Source organism: Pectinophora gossypiella, chromosome 23 (genome assembly GCF_024362695.1).
Source record: "Pectinophora gossypiella chromosome 23, ilPecGoss1.1, whole genome shotgun sequence".
Taxonomy (NCBI): domain Eukaryota; kingdom Metazoa; phylum Arthropoda; class Insecta; order Lepidoptera; family Gelechiidae; genus Pectinophora; species Pectinophora gossypiella.
The window spans coordinates 8,662,458-8,680,038 of record NC_065426.1 but is presented as its reverse complement, the minus strand read 5'-3'; the positions used below and the strand labels follow the sequence as shown (position 1 = coordinate 8,680,038).

General features: G+C 38.9%; 1 protein-coding gene across 4 annotated transcripts in view; it reads left to right on the top strand.

Moving 5' to 3' along the window:
• LOC126377577 (protein Wnt-7b-like) overlaps positions 1 to 17,581 on the top strand; it is an 82,591-nt gene that overhangs the window by 54,178 nt on the left and 10,832 nt on the right. The window contains exons 3-6 of one of the 4 annotated variants that reach the window (XM_050025385.1): positions 4,766 to 4,897; positions 4,978 to 5,075; positions 13,829 to 13,940; positions 16,130 to 16,286. In XM_050025385.1, the coding sequence (XP_049881342.1) occupies positions 4,766 to 4,897; positions 4,978 to 5,075; positions 13,829 to 13,940; positions 16,130 to 16,286 (499 nt within the window). Of the gene's footprint in view, positions 1 to 4,765; positions 4,898 to 4,977; positions 5,076 to 13,828; positions 13,941 to 16,126; positions 16,296 to 17,581 lie in introns of all 4 variants that reach the window. The other 3 variants (XM_050025383.1, XM_050025384.1, XM_050025382.1) reach the window with 3 other exon arrangements.

Sequence of the window (17,581 nt, the reverse complement as noted above, 5' to 3'; positions counted from 1 at the left end):
TCTACTTTTCGTCAAACCCATAGCTGGTATGTCGACCATAAACTGCCTCTCGCAAATGTTCATACCAAAGTTGTCTGTATTTTTATTAAGTACTGTAAAATTTTAAGTCTATGTTCAATAAACGATTAGAGAGACAGACCTTACTCTTACTAGGGGGCAGGTAAGAATCTTAACGGGTCTACGTCACATTGTTTCATGTGACGCTTAAGCACATCTTTGTACCGCAGAATTTGGCCGCCTTGTTTCCGCTTGCCACTCTGAAGTTCCGAATAGAAGATGCACTTCGTCACTCTGTCATCAGACATCCGGGAGACATGGCCGCACCACCGCAACCGCCGCCGAAGGCAGGTGAACGGCCGTTATGGAGGCGTACAGTGAACACCAAGGTGTTTGACTTCGAGAAGGAGAGACTTCAGAAGCTCAGGCTGCCATAAATTATAATTATTTAGGAGGAGTGCTGACGTGCATTGAATGCGGTCGTACATTTAATGCTAAGATCGGATATGTCAGTCACTTGAGAGCACACGAACGACGCTCTCATTAGTTGTTGAGTCGCTGTGGCCGAATACGGTCAGGAAGGATTGATTGATTGATTGATTGAAGAATCTTAATAAGGGCCCTCACGGGGCATTGCAGACTCAACAAGCACCTGCATAATATAATGGAGCTGACCGAGTCCCCTTTATGCAGATTATGTTTAAAGGAAGATGAGACGCCATCACATCTGCTGTGCAGCTGTGAGGCTCTCATACACAGTAGAAGCCGCACCCTTCGGGGCCACATAATGGATCCCCAGGAGGTCATGGAGCTTCCTCCCAAAAAGACGCTCGATCTAATCGAACGGATCGGTCTAGAGGAGGAGTTTTAAATATATAGGGTCTTGGCCACAGTAGATCTGACTAGGTCGCAGTGGCCATTCGGGCTGCATTAGTCCGAGCCCTCTTGACTCATCAAATAATAATAATAATCAATAAATGATAATAATCATCGCCAGTCCATTTATGTCCCCACTGCTGTGGCACGGGCCTTCCCTATGGATGGATAGGGAGATCGGGCCTTAAACCACACGCGGGCCCAGTGCGGATTGGTGGTTATTAACGACTGCTAATGCAGCCGGGACCAACGGCTTAACGTGCCTTCCGAAGCACGGAGGAGCTCGAGATATAAACTTTTTTTTTGTGGTCACCCATCCTATGACCGGCCTTTGCGAAAGTTGCTTAACTTCAACAATCGCAGACCGAGCGCGTTTACCGCTATAAATGATATTGTTTATTATTATAGACGAATGACTGACTTCATCAACAGTAGTGTCTGAATTTAAAGAAATACTATCATGCGTAAAAAAAGATACTAACCCCGCCGGCGCGGTCAACAATTTCCCTTATTTAGCGCTTATCGCTATCGATCCACTCAGTATTCGGTACGATGTCAAATTTTCCTGTCGGAAAATTCATAAAAATGTTGGTGATTTTTTAAATTATTTAATTATTTTTCGTGTTTCTATCGTGTGGGTTGTGAGGCGCAGTACCAACCTCATCAACCCTGGTGTCAGGGTTACTATTGAGCCGCCAAAGGCCCCTGACATGACTCATGAAACTACTACTTACTTACATCAATCAGCAAGTTAGTAGTAACCGGGACCAACGGCTTAACGTGCATGTATGTTAAAATAATTAAACAAATATGGCGGACGTCGGCCATTGCTGAAACGTGGGTAGTGTGAATTGTCTGTCTGTCACTGCGCCGTTAATTGGCCGTGTCATTATGGCTCTAGTATTAATGAAGCCTGTGTGGGAATGGACGGAGAAATCTGCGCTCTAATTGTTGAAGGATGTCTGTAGGTACGTAGTTAATGCCATCTGCGGCAAATCTACAATAAGTCACGTCAAAAATAAAAAAAAAGTCCGAAGGAAGATATTGGTGCTGATTCCAGTACGGTCACGAGAATTAATATGTATACACTTTGGTACCATGTCACATTAACTTTTTTGACAAATTGAACTGTAAGTCTCACTAAATGTCGAATATGTTAGTGCGACAGAGTCCTAAAGAGGGTACATTATATTGCTCATGACTGTACACACCGTCTAAGTTTATTTTAAGTTATACCTGTCACTTTCTTATCCGCCGAAAAGGAAAGGGATGCGTTGACAGGCATAAATTTTATGGAACACACGTCAATTTTATGCAGATAAAAGATCCGCCCAAAATGTTATATTGGCCAATAATCCAACAGAATTAAGTTGATAGGTCACGTCAATCGGATTGCAAATTAGCATAGAATAAAGAATAATACTACGTATAGAACGGCAACTCTCCGCTCCCCACCAGCGTCTGAGCTAGGTTTACCTCACCCCGCCCCCTACCCTCGAACATAGTTTAGACTTGAATCGTATGGTGTCAGACGTCACACACACAGGTGCGCGTGTACGATAACGTCAATGTGTAGTGTCTGTGTAAAACGGGGTTGTTTGTATGAAGTGTCTGGGGTGTGATATCGATGAGGTTATTCATTCAATCATTTTAAAATTAACAGCTGTCTGTCAATCATCCGTCCCTTTCCTTTTCGGCGGATAAGAAAATGACGGGTATAAAAAAATAATAATTAGGAGGTGTCTATACGGCTATTGTTTTGTCGTACTGTCTTGGCGTAGCAGAGCAGCGTGGTGGAGTATGCTCCATACCCTCTCCGGTTGATTGAGGGGAAGCCTGTGCCCAGCAGTGGGACGTATGTGCCTACATAGATTGAGATAGTAGATTATAGACACCTCCTAATTTATTTATTTATTTATTTATTTATTTAGATAGGTATACCAACAGTACACATATTGTAAAGTTATACAATACAAGTCTTAAATTAGTTTTTGTATATGTGATCCAATTACTAATTAATTAATTTTTTAATTTATTAATTTTTTTATTTATTTATACCCCTACATATACCCATACAAACAACCAATTTATGTTATGTTTTATGTTTATGATTTGACATATAGTCATCAATAGCTTTCCGACTGCGATTGCGCGTCACTTTGTAGAGATTGGCTCTACGTCGCATCTTTCATTTGTTTGTACCTTCAAAACTCTATTATAATCGCGCTACTGTGTTAAGACGGACAGACGGACAAGAAAGTAATAATCATATAAGGGTTCCGTTTACCTTTTGAGGTTCGTAACCCTAAAAAAACATTATTTCTTTTAAAAGACTAACTGTTCGTCTCACAGCTGATGTCTCAAACTACAAACACGTAAAATGCACATTAAAATACAGTTATTTATCAACAAACAGAGCACAATGTCGCTCTCACGATGTTATTTGGAGTGCAATTTATGAACGGAAGGCTTTTGTTAATCCGAATGCAGTAATTGTAGTTCCATGTGGCTGAACGGTATGCAAATACCATGAAGTGTGTCCAATGGTAAAAGTTAGGCCCGTATCTCACTAGAACACCAATGTGCCCTAACTCACTAAGGACACCATTGTGACTTTTCTCATTAAGGACACCATTGTGACTTTTCTCACTAGGACATCAATGCAGCCTATTTCACAGGGACACCATTATTCCTATCTCACTAGGACACCATTGTGGCCTATCTCACTAGGGCACCGTTATGGCTTATCTCACTAGGATACCTTTATGGCTTAAATCACTAAGGACACCTTTATGGCTTAAACCACTAAGGACACCTTTATGGCCTATTTCACAAGGAGTCTATCTCACTAGAATACCATTGTGGCCTATCTCACTAGGACACTATTGTGGCCTATCTCACTAGGACACCATTATGACCGATAGGTCTTATTTATTTATTTATTTTATTTATTATTTATTTTATTAAATCTTAATACTAAAAATACAATTATCAATGCCCTGCAAAACTGTTTAAACAGTTTGTCTGCAGGAAAAGAGTCTCTACTAATAATATGAACTTATATCTAATAGTCAATTAATAACATACAATAAGTTAGCTAGGACACGAGTCTAGAAGGTGTTGTTTAAGTAATTTTTTATATTTAGTTTTATTTGGTTCTAGACGGATGTTCTCAGGCAAACTATTAAGCAAATAGGGAAGTCTCTTTTTTAGAGTTCTATCGCCATAGTAATTATTAACTCTAGGGACTTCGAATTTGCCCGCGCACACCGACCTCGTGCCATAACTATGGCTTGCTAAAGATAGTTGGTCATGCTCTTGATTGCCATGGTGGTTAATAGCCAAAAGGTATTTATGTTTGAATGAGATATCACTAGAACACCATTGTGGCCTATCTCATTAGGGCACCATCGTGGCCTATCTCACTAGGACACCATAATGGTGGCGCTATCACTGTCCCGCCACCAACGAAATGTATGCAGTTGATACCTGGTGTCTTGTTGGTTGCGCAACCAATATTTCCTTCTATGATGGATGTTGTCCTAGTGTTATAGGGCCCTAACCCTCTCTCTCTCTTTATTTAAGAGCTACGCTCTTGTCGGTGGAGTAATCGCCATTCCTCTCTTCTTCCCGCCAAAACCTTCACCTCCTAATCTGACACGACTTGCACCTTACTATCTCCCTAACCGCCCTAACTATAACTAACTAACGGGCCCTATCTAACTAATAATTTACTTTGGTTATTATAGACGGTGATACGGCTCACCATCTGCCACGTTGGTCTAACAATACCTAGTGTATGCAGTTGATATCTGGCGTTTATACCACTGCGTTATGTATTGAGAAGGGCCCAAACCCTATTTGTTTTGTAAAAGGTATCCATCTCTTACAGGAGCAGTACGTCAGCGGGCGTGTCGCTGGGCGCGCACCTGGTGTGCGCACGCGCCGCCGGGCTCACGGACAAGCAGCGCGCGATGTGCCGGCAATCCCCCGCCGCCATCGCTGCCGTCGGGGACGGACTAAGGTTAGTTTTTTTTAACGTGACTTATTGTAGATTTGCAGAAGATAGCATTAACTAGCTGGTATTCGATCATTTGTCACCAGGATGGCGTATGCGGAGTGCCGCGCGCAGCTGAGCGGCTACCGGTGGAACTGCTCAGGAGTGGGAGACGGCAACCATTTTGGACACGTCATGCCGCTAGGTCAGTATTACACAGTTAACCATCAGAACCATGATGTATCTAGCAGTCAAACAGAATCGATCAGCGTAATCTCGGCTAATTACGTCACAGGCCAACTGGAAGAAGTTTCTGTTGGAAATAAGATGTGCCTTTTGGCTCTCTTCATGTTGTCATATTGTGTTTCTCTGTTATCCTATGTAAGTATAATAAATTATGAAAATAAAACTAAAAATAATCACTATGCTAATGAATATCACAGCACTAGCTTCTGCTAGTTTGTTGGCTTTGTTTTTGGTTATTTGGCTGGTTTCTGGCTTTTTGTGGTCTGAGTTGGCTTTAGCCATTAACCGGGCATAAATCCTGATAACCACATGATGTTAATTCAGATGACAAGCTTCTTCCAATCCAATGGACGAGAGTGCAATGCTAACAAAACCTTGCAATAGACACTCTAGTTTCAATCCAGGTCAAAATTTTAGGTCTCAATTTTGGCGACCTTGTCGTTTTAAGCTATTTCTTCCAGGCAACCATAGGGTGAAGAAAACAAGAAGATATATAATAGATTACGAGAGCAATAACATAATACTTACCTAACGAAAAATGTTAGACATAAAATAAATTTCAATTCGAGGTTACGGAATTTTCCTCCAGTGTTTCCCTTGTCATAAAACAGCTAATAATAATAGTATTTGATATTGATTGGTAATCAATAAGATGTAATAAAATATAGACTATATTAAAGTCACATTAAATAAACCATAAAACACAGTAGGTACCTAACTCATGTTTGTATAATCTACCTAAGTAAATTGGTATTCAATTAATCAATCTTCGATCGTTTGAAACTAATCATTATTTATTTAACTCTAATGGCTCATTTACTATTCACTTATGTTCACCTACATAATTATAGACTATAAACTATAACATAATATGCACGCCTGTATCCCGGAAGGGTAGGCAGTGGTCGTCGCTAGGAGGCAAGCCTATTGCCATTAACCAGGCACAAATCCTGGAAACTAAATGATGTTATTAACTATCTATGAGAGAGAGTCTTTAAATTAAAACGCCCACATTCCTGAGAAATGGATTTTCGGAGGTATACAGGGTGTTAGTGACGTCGTAACGAAAACTTTGATGGATGATTGGATTCTGAGATGATATGAAGTGGAATTTTCCGTCGCAAAAGTATGGAACAGAAAATAATAAAAAGAAAAACAAAAAATTTCATGAATTTTCCGACTGCAAATTCCACTTGATATCAACTCAGAATCATGGTCTGAATCATCCCCCTCAGTATTCGTTACGGTATCACTAACACCCACACCTACTTGTATGGGTACAGTATGTATTGTGCGGGGTGTAAGTGACATCGTAACGAATACTGAGGGGGATGAAACAGCTGATTATTCTGAGTTAATATCAAGCGGAATTTTTCATCGCAAAAGTATAGAATTGAAAATAATTTTAAAAAACTAAAAAAAAATCATGAATTTTGCGACGGAAAATTCTACTTGATATCAACTCAGAATCATACATACATACATACATAAACTCACGCCCGTAATCCCTAATGGGGTGGGCAGAGCCACAAGTAATCAAAGACAACAACAACAACAACAACAACTCAGAATCATGGTCTGAATCATCCCCCTCAGTATTCGTTACGATGTCACTAACACCCTGTATAACCTAACCTGTATTTGGCTGGTTTTCCCTTCGCGGGTTCAAAGGTCAGACAGGCAGTCGCTTCTGTAAAAAACCGGACCTGTAAAATATTCAGGTTAGGTAAGCGGATCCTGTGAAAAACGGGATAATGAGTAAGTATGTGTTAAATTAAAACTCATAAAGTTGAATTCAGTTTGAATTTAGTGGCGAACTACAACGAAATCATGCGTTCTCCAAACAGTGCTATCACTACTTCGCTATTCGATTCGCTACTTTTTTTGGTTGGATTTCCCTGAAGAGCAAGGCAAAGGGAATGATGTCCATACAGCCATGTTTTATGTATTTTGTTCTTAATGATGATTATTGAAATGATGAAATGTGATGACGATAAATGATGAATGATGGAGTTAACTCAAAAGTCCGCATAAACTTTCCAGTTATGAAGCGACTTTTAAATATTCAGATATAATCAAAAAAAAAATCAAAAGTAATAATAACACTATCGCGAATGTTTTCATACTAACTTAATGCAATTTTTAAGAACAAAACACCAGTTCCTATTAATTATTTAGATTATTCATTAAATAAAACAACCGTCCCTTTCCTGTTCCCACCAAAATGTCCCCCGATTCGCTACTCGCCAACACTCACGCGCATGCACAGATGGTCATCGATAAAAACAATAAATGTATTATTATTTATCGATAGATCGCCGATCGTGATCGTTACCACCTACCACTCGTGAACATTATAATTTATGATCTTTATAAGACATAACTTTTTATTGCAATAAAGTCATATAAGTTATTATTGATAAATAATTCCAATTCGAAGCTTTGGTTTATTATTACAATTATTTATTTACATATACACCGAGGAGCCCGGTGGCGCAGCGGTAAACGCGCTCGGTTTGCGGTTGTTGAAGTTAAGCAACTTTCGCATAGGCCGGTCATAGGATGGGTGACCTCAAAAAAAATTTTTCATCTCGAGCTCCTCCGTGCTTCGGAAGGCACGTTAAGCCGTGTCTGCAGGAATCGGGGCCATGGATGTTAGAAACGGCAGGATACCTCTGTCGGTTTATACGACACGGTGTCGGTCGTATAAACCGGTTGATACGGCTCGCATTCTAACAAAAAGCAAACAAGATTGTTCCTTTTTAATCAATTTCAAACATTATTAATGAATATTTTTATTTCGATCTTTGACCATTAAATTCGTTTTTGGGTTATTTTACTTTGTTGATTGGCGAACACGTGCAAAATACGAATTTGTAATTAAGAAAATAGATACCTACAGATCAGATTTCATCTGAGTTTTGACTAGTTTTTGAAACTGGATATTAAGCATACAAACATAGACAATTAGGTCCCTCAGGTCTGTTGTCTTAAATTTTGTACCAGTTGATCCCTCAGCGCTCCCCATTTGTCCGGCCAAGTAGTTAATGCCATCTACGGCAAATCTACAATAAGTCACGTCAAAAAAATGTTGGTGGTCGAATCAGGTTGCTTTAACTTGCATGGCAACATTAAAACAATAAAAATAAGCGATATTTTTATTAAGAGAAATGATTTCAATCCCTACGTTAAAATAACTAACAGGTAAATTATTATTATATCTGAAAAATTAAGCAACGAAATAATAATCGGAAACTAAGAAACCCGAATCTTCTTCTTATCGTGTGGGTTGTAAGGTGGAATACCAGCCTCATCAACCCTGGTGTCAGGGTCATGATTGAGCCGCCAAAGGCCCCTGACATGGCTCATGTAGCGATTACTCACTTACATTAGTAAATAGAAACCGGGACCAAAGGCTTAACATCCCTTCCGAAGCACGGATCATCTTACTTTCGGACAATCAGGTAATCTGCCTGTAATGTCCTAACCAAACTAGAGATCATAAACTGCCTATATACGTCCCACTGCTGGGCACAGGCCTCCCCTCAATCAACCGGAGGGGGTATGGAGCATACTCCACCACGCTGCTCCACTGCGGGTTGGTGGAGGTGTTTTTACGGCTAATAGCCGGGACCAACGGCTTAACGTGCCCTCCGAAGCACGGAATCATCTTACTTTTTCGGACAATCAGGTGATTCAAGCCTGAAAAGTCCTTGCCAAACAAAGGACAGTCTCACAAAGTGATTTCGACAATGTCCCCATCGGGAATCGAACCTAGACCTCCAGATTGTGAGCCTAACGCTCTAACCACTAGACCACGGAGGCGGAAACTAGGGATCACAAAGTGTTATTAGTGATATGTCCCCACCGGGATTCGAACCCGGGGCCTCCGGATCGTGAGTCCAACGCTCAACCACGACCACAGAAACCCGAATGAAACAAACGATTCTATTAAAAAGCGACAAAACACCAAGTAAAACACAGGGCGAGGTAACCCGCCCACTACAGTGATTTATATGGCACAGCTAATTGACTGTATGTCCACACCTGACGGCTATATCCTCAGGGAATATCTCTCTGGAGCCTGTTTTGAATCCGTCGGAAATCGAAGAAATAATAGGGGCTTGCGAGACTGGTTGGATGTGCTTAGGATTAAATTTGCCTTTTTGTTTTAGTCAAGCTGTGGTGTGCAGAATGATATTAAGGCAGTTTAGTCACAGCTATTGTCTAGCAGGAGTAGCTATTTAGACCGGTGTTTATTCATAATCATAACGTTTATTGCAAGTCACAGTTAACTGTTTATGTCATTTACTGATATGTTTAAAACATATTAGTGCTTTGTTTTTTTTTTTTATTCAAGGTCACCAACAGAGTTAACAACAAGTATCTTACAGCAAAAATCTTCATAAAATGACATAGTAACTGTTACCCTAATTATAGGTGACAACGGCATGCAATGGACTTATAGCAAAGCTAAACTATCCTAAATCTAGTTGTACAAAAGAAAAGCAAAAAAATAATAAGTAAAATGTAAATTAAAAAAATAATTAAGATAACAAAATGATGAATGATGAATGCGACCAAGAATGTGTCAGCCTCGCGCAAAAAGTCGTGAAAACTAACTTCACTTACTCATACAAATAAATATACATCGCTCGCGAAGACTTTTCGAGTAGATGCCTCTTCCACATGAACAACAATCGTTAATCAATTCATTGTTGTTTTTTTAGGATACTTGTATCTTCTAAGCCTACCTGGAAACCAATAATCTTATAGCTATTAAAACCCAATCGTTATATTCCAATTGTTGAATAATAGTAAAAAAAAAAATAATAATAAAAATGTTTATTTCTCCACTTAAAACACAAAACAAAACAAAAAAAATTCTTAGTTGGCTAACATTGTGATACAAGTGTATTTTAAGGGAGCTGGTGCTTGTAAAAGGATTTCCCTTGTACTACAGGTCATAATAAGAATAGCTACTATTCATCACCGCTAAATTAAAAAATAACTAACGTACCAAAATCTTCTCGTGGCTCGCGGCGACAACGCGATAACATTTCACAAGATTGACAGATACAAGTACCTCTAGCTACTGTTATAGTTTATTTCCTCAACAACCGCTACTCTTTTCACCATCACGCTAATAAAAAACAAATCGTCACGCTTCCAATCGTCACTCATAAAAAGCCCTTAGTTTGTCCGTCTGGCGTGTCAAAACTTTTTTTGTTTATTTATCCAATTCGAGTGTTAATTGAGAGAGCGGTCCGAGAATCGTCCCTTGCGGCAACCCATTTGTTTGTCAGTTTGTTTTCGTTTTTGATGACGGATTTGTTTGTCTAATAAATTAATTCGGTTGTAAATGCTGTTGAAATCGAATGTTTATGTTAATTTGTATTGACAGGTAAGGTTAACTGTTGATTTAAAGAGCGAGATGCGTGTCAAACACTTTTTATCAGTCTCTTTTTAAGACATGATTTAGATAGCCACAGGCTTTAATATTTGAATAGATTATTAGTTGTATTCTGTCAAAAGGTGCATTTAATTCAAAAATATAATAACATTTTAAGCAATTAGTTAATTTAAGTTAGAGACCAGTCCAGTAAAAGTATGTTTCCAATTTCGCTAGTCAAATATACATCCATCGAAATATGAACTGAGTACCCACGCTTCACCGAACTTTCTGATATACGAGCTTGTGTGTTTTGTAATTTAAAGACATAAAAAGCCGTTACAAAGACTTCGCCATCAAACTCTTTTGAATTGCCAAGCTTGAGTTTACTTGGGTATACCGCTAGAATAGAAAAAAGAACTTTATACCCATGACTTTACAAATCTTAATGTTATCAGTCAATACGCCGTAATTTTACACAGCATTTATAGCAACGATAATCTGTCCGATCCTCTACGTACATACATTAATTTGTTGATAAATTTTATCAATACCGATTTGTAATACACGAAGCGATATGATCGGCATACTAGGAACACACTAATTGCCTTGTCAAGCCAATAGATTAATTTGACGTCTTACTACGAAATAAGGATATGAAAACATACCAGAAGGTTTGATCAACAAAGTATTATGGTTCAGGGAAATAAATGAAAATATAGGCTGTAATATTCCCCAGAACATCTCCCAGTAATAGGCCTTTTTTAGACTTATTGTAGATTTGCCGCAGCGGTGAAGGAAAACATTGTGAGGAAACCCACATTCATTTTTTCATTAAGAGTAAGGGAAAAGAGACAAATATTGAGAGCTATTGAGGACGGAAGAGGCAAGATGATTAGGCACGTAATGAAACACGACGAATTTATTAAAAACATCATAGAAAGGATGATAGAAGAAAAGAAAGGAAGGGGAAGACCAAGAAGAGCTTACGTGGAACAAATTAAAGAGAAGCTGAAAGTATGAACCTTTGATAGACAAGAATGGAGAATGCTACACCGACAAGAGCGTGGCTCTTAAATGACTGATGATGAATATTTTTTTATGTACATACTTAGTCGAAAAATTCATGCTGTTTTGGTAGCAAAAGGGACCTCAAAAAATCTTAAGGAAGAAATACAACGTGACAACCGCTCTGCTACTAAATCAGTCTTAAATCCCACACAAGCTACTAAATAATCTACTCGAGGAGGGAAAGTAAAAGGAAGATTTTTTTAAATTATGTCGTCAAGCTCTCAAGTGGACCATAAAATTAACGTAAATCACTCAAAACGTCATGTGACGTGTTACTGCGAGTTGACTCACTTGTGTAACAGGTTAGTATTCAGGATTTGATCATGGGGGTCGAAATTGAGCGAACTCTTAAAGCTTAGAAAGTCATCGTATAAAATTACGTATTAGTTACATATATTCTGTAATCTCATTGACCCAGTAGGGTCGATTAATTCTTTCTATAATCCTAATATTATCCTCTCAGATGACGCCCTGAGCCGAGATTCGCGGCCAACTGGGCAACCTTAGGCATATTATCTTAAATTTTGTTCCGGAGACCCCTCAGTGCTCCCCATTGGTCCGGCCAATTAGTTAATGCCATCTACGGCAAATCTACAATAAGTCACGTCAAAAAAATACAGATGATTGAAAAAAATACAGATGAAACACAGATGATACCATATACTGTATCTATCTTCATCTGTGTGAATTTGTTTTGTATGTTGTGTGCAATAAAGTATATTTGATTTGATTTTTTGATTTGATTTTGATGATACGTATGACTCGCCTGCGTTGAAACACTTCATGGGGGTTTTAGTGCTGATAAGTGCTGTCCTAAGTGCCCTAACACCTGCACTATTAAAGACCTTTACGAAGCCACTGACAATGCCGTAAGTGTGGCCAATTATTAGTCAGCAAAAATTTAGTAGCGATCGCCATCGACTCGAAAAGAAGAAGCGCTGATTGAGGGAAATCGTCGAGGGAAACGCCGGCCGGGTCGGTATCGGAGTCCTGAAGTGTTTGGTGTCGCGAGCTGATTGGCCGTCTCTATGGCTAGAGTAATCGGGTATCATCTGTAGGATGCTGTTGTTTCTTTTATAACCCAAGTACGTCCCAGGCCTGTCTGTAGGCTTAATGTTATTAATATATTCTGCACTACCTTTCCTCAAGCTGTCACTGACTTGGAATCACTCCATTTATATCATGTAAATAAACGGATAGCGCGGTAGGACCACTTCTGCAATTTGTAGGGCAAATGACACTTGATAAGATAAATCTTTCTTCCTGACTTGTACATCTTGCACCCACCTGTGATTTGTTAAAGTACGCTCTAGAGATTTTCTAGGTCTAACTTCTGGGGGGTTAAAAAGGCCATATCAAAGCAATAAGGGACTTTCCAGGCTACGTTTCCCAAAAAAATATATAGATGGCGCTGATGAGTTGCCTTCGTTTAACCTTCTAATTTCATGAATAACAGACAATGGGCCCCGATTCCTGCAGACACCGCCTAATTTTATTTTAAGTTATATCCGTCATTTTCATATCCGTCGAAAAGGAAAGGGACGGATGATTTACAGCTCTTAATTTTAGGAAGAATGAGTAAATGAATGAATAACCCGGGCGAATCAAAAAGGTACCTCGCTGGTATGCAATCCGTTTGACGTGCTGTCTACTTAACTGTGTCGGGTTATTGACAGATGTAAAATTTTTAGGCGGTTGGTTTAGATTTCTGCTTAAAATTGACGTGTGTTCGATAAATTTTATGCTTGTCGATTACCCGTCCCTTTCCTTTTCGGCGGATAGGAAAATGAAAGATATAACTTAAAATAAAATTAGATGGTATTTACAGGAATTAGCACCAATGACCCCGATTCCTGCAGAACCTCCTAATTTTATTTAAAGTTATACCCGTCATTTTCTTATCCGCCGAAATTCGACAATTGTTAATTTTAATAAAATACCCATTTGACGTGTGCTGTCAACTTAATTCTGTCGGGTTATTTTGGCCAATATAAAATTTTGGGAGGGTTATTTAAATTTCTGCCTAAAATTGACGTTGGTTCCATAAATATGTCTGTCGATTACTCGCCCCTTTCCTTTTTGGCGGATAAGAAAATTACAGGTGTAAACTTAAAATAAAATTAGATGGTTTCTACAGGAATTAGCACCATTATGCATTTTTTATTTGTTTTTGAGCCTATATTATAAAAAAAAACATACTTAAAAAGAAATAAAAAGTATTATGTTAAATATATTTTCTTATATTACAGCGACACGGGAAGCCGCGTACACATACGCGATCACATCAGCTGGGGTCACGCATGCGCTCAGCACGGCCTGCGCCAAGGGGGACCTACCAGCATGCGGGTGTTCCACTAACAGGTATGTTGGCTCATCTTCTAGACATAGGCATATCAATAACATATTGAACATACATACATATTCATATTAATATTACGTATATTGTTAGAGGGTAAGACATTTAAAAAACGTCTAAAAATTGGCTAGTTAATAAGGAATTTTATGACTTGAATGAATATTTTCAACAACTTAAAATTTACAAATGTTTATGTGATTAATTATTAATTAATAGGTACTTACTTAATTTAATCAATAAAATTTTATTATGCTATTATCCATATGCCAAACTTGAAGATCAACCTAACCAACCTACTTAATTCCTTGATGCTTAATACTGATATTATTTGTAATATTGTACGTCCGACATGGACATGCTGTTGAGTCAAATTTTATAATGTTTGACACCTGCATGTATGTACACAGCTTCACAATAAATGTTTCTTGTTTTGTTTGTTAAGGATATGCCAACCGCCTTATCACAAAGCAAAGACTGAACTCAAAGTCAAAAATATCGGTATCCGGTTCGTACCTTGTGCAACGGTTGTCCATCGCTATCCAGCGTGGAAACGCGGCTAGTTTGATGGGCACCTTTGCGCCGGGAATGACACGAGGTGGATTATTTGAACATGACGCACGTGCACATAGACGTTAACTCACTGATGTTGATTAAAAATCATTTAAAAAAAAATTAAAAAAAATATCTTAATTCATTAAGTAATACAATGAGGGACTTTCCAAGTTCCTCAAAAACAATATAGATGGCGCTGTACAGATTTTCCTTCATTTAACGTTCTAATTTCATGGACAACAGACATCTTTTATCTTTGTTTTTGCGTATAAATGATGTTATTTTTTATTACACTCAGGCACAATTACATCTTCCACCCATTATTGTTCTGATCAAAATAAAGAGAAGCAATATAGGTAGCGACATAATACATAATGTGATCCAAATATAGGCAGTAATGGTCCTGATTCCTGCAGACACCTAATTTTATTTTAAGTTATACCCGTCAATTTCTTATCCACCAAAAAGGAACGGGACAGATCGTGATTTTAAAATTAAACTGTTAATTTTAAAATTAATGAGTGAATAAATGATATGCAACTCGTTTGACATGAGCTGTGAATGACAACGTAATTCTCTCGAGTGATTGGTCAATGTAAAATTTAGAGATGGTTCTTTTCATTTCTGTCTAAAATTGACGTGTGTTCCATAAATTTTATGCCTGTCGATTACGTGTCCCTTTCCTTTTGGACGGATAAGAAAATGACATATTATAATAATAACTTGAAATAAAATTAGGTGTGTGCTGGAATCAGTAGGTACTTATTGATGGTAGTAACAGATAACACCCTAATAATAGTCTTAGGACTTGATAATACCCTCAACTCTTATTTTTCAATTACAAATCTCCTGTAGCTAACGGCGACTTGTATTAAATATCTCCATCTCGGTTCATGAATATTGCATTACAATTAGATAGAGAGAGATAACTTTATTATGTCGAGCGGCGCCAGTAGCCGCCCTAGGGCAATGTTAATTAAACGCAGAACCTTATAAACTTATGCTGTCCTGGTACTTTTGTAAAGAATAATCAGTATTTTATGGACTTCTTTTTTATGGTATGAATTCTCCGTGATCTAGTGTCTTCTTTCCGCCGTGTGGGTTGTGAGTTCAATGACCAACCTCATCAACCCCTGGAGACAGGATTACTATTGAACCCGACAGAGCAGTTCCAGTGGGGCGGCGGGATAGTAGTGTCTATGTTATGGAATCTGTCCACCCACACTGTGTGAGAACCCCATTTGTCCGGCCAAGTAGTTAATGCCATTTGGGAAAAACTAAAAAGTCACGCCAAAAAAGAAATATGTCTCTCCCTTTCTGTGCTATCACGTGGTTGGATAAAAAGTACCAGGCGTTCATAAGCTAATAGGAGATTCTTTCTATCTAGTAGAAGACGGACCGTGACCCCGACAGAGTGGTTCCTGTGTCTATGTTATGTTATGAAATCTGTCCCCTCTGGGTGAGAACCCTCAGCGCTCCCCATTTGTCGGGCCAAGTAGTTAATGCCAAAATGCAAATCTAAAAAAAATCACGTCAAAAACAAAAAAATGACCCCTCTTTCTTTGCTATCGCGTGGTTGGGTAAGGTACCTGGTATTTACCAGGCGTCCATAATCTAATAGGAGATTCTTTCTATCCAGTAGAAGACGCACCGTGAACCCGACGGAGCAGTTCCAGTGGGGCGGCTGCGGGGAGGCGGCGTACGGCGCACGGTTCGCGAGGAGGTTCCTCGATGCGCGGGAGTTGGAGGCCGATGCGCGCGCGCTTATGAACCTGCACAACAACCGACTTGGCCGGAAGGTGAGCGAGGTAGATATGAATATGATGTTGGATGAATTTTCAATTAAAAAAGTCAAATTACTTGTATTGACATGGTTTACTTTTCTCAAAATCAAATCAAATATACTTTATTGCACAGAACTAAATTTCAACAATCAGACATAACAACATGAATACAGTACAATTTGGGCGGTCTTATTGCTCTAGAGCAATTGTATTTTTTTTCTTTTCTCCTGTTTATTTGTTAAGCAAAAAATACTTACAGTCACACACCTCTCGTGCACAACTGCAACTGTACAATCAGTCATTTGCCGAATGTTTCTAAAGTGGCAATGTTCCCGTTGTAAAAACTTTAATTTTAATAATTCACGTTCTTTAACAGACACTGAATATATTCTAGAATCTTTGGTCTTTTTGTCAATATCCAGTTAGAACTTACATAAGTTGGCGCCATATATAGGTTCTAACTGGATATTAACGGCCTCCGTGGTCCAGTGGTTGAGCGTTGGGCTCACGATCTAGAGGCCCCGGGCTCGAATCCCGGTGGGGACATATCAAAATCACTTTGTGGTCCCTAGTTTGGTTAGAACATTACAGGCTGATCACCTGATTGTCCGAAAGTAAGATGATTCCGTGCTTCAGAGGGCACGTTAAGCTGTTGATCCCTGCTATTAGCCGTAAAAACACCTCTACCAATGCGCATTGGAGTAGCGTGGTGGTATGCTCCATACCCCCTCCGGTTGATTGAGGGGAGGCCTGTGCCCAGCAGTGGGACGTATATAGGCTGTCTATGTATGTATATTGACTTCATCGTAGACGCGTATCTGTATGTATACCCATAAGATTGAAGACTAAAGTAAGACCGAGGGGGGGTGAGGTAAACCTAGCTCAGCCGCTGGTGGAGAGCGGAGAGGGGAACAATGTCGGAACGGCACATCACTGCGTACAATCCTACATACCCAAAGCGTCATCAATTCACACATTTCATTGCACATAAATTGCCATTGTATTGAAAACGCGACAGCCAACAAATAAACAACGAAACGGATGCCTTATAAAACCACTTCATTATCCCAATCCAAATTGAATGCGCGAAAACAAACTCGCAATTATTATAAACCAAAACCAATAATCATAAAGAAAAATACAATTAATAATTTTAACAGCGACTATTTTTTATCTGTCTACAACTCTACATATTGGCATGCGAACTGTCTGTTTAAAAAAGTGGCTTATTAATAAATTAAAAAGTAAAAAATGCAAGATGGCGGGTCGTTTTGGCGGGAATGAGTAAAACAAAAAGCTAATATGGCTGA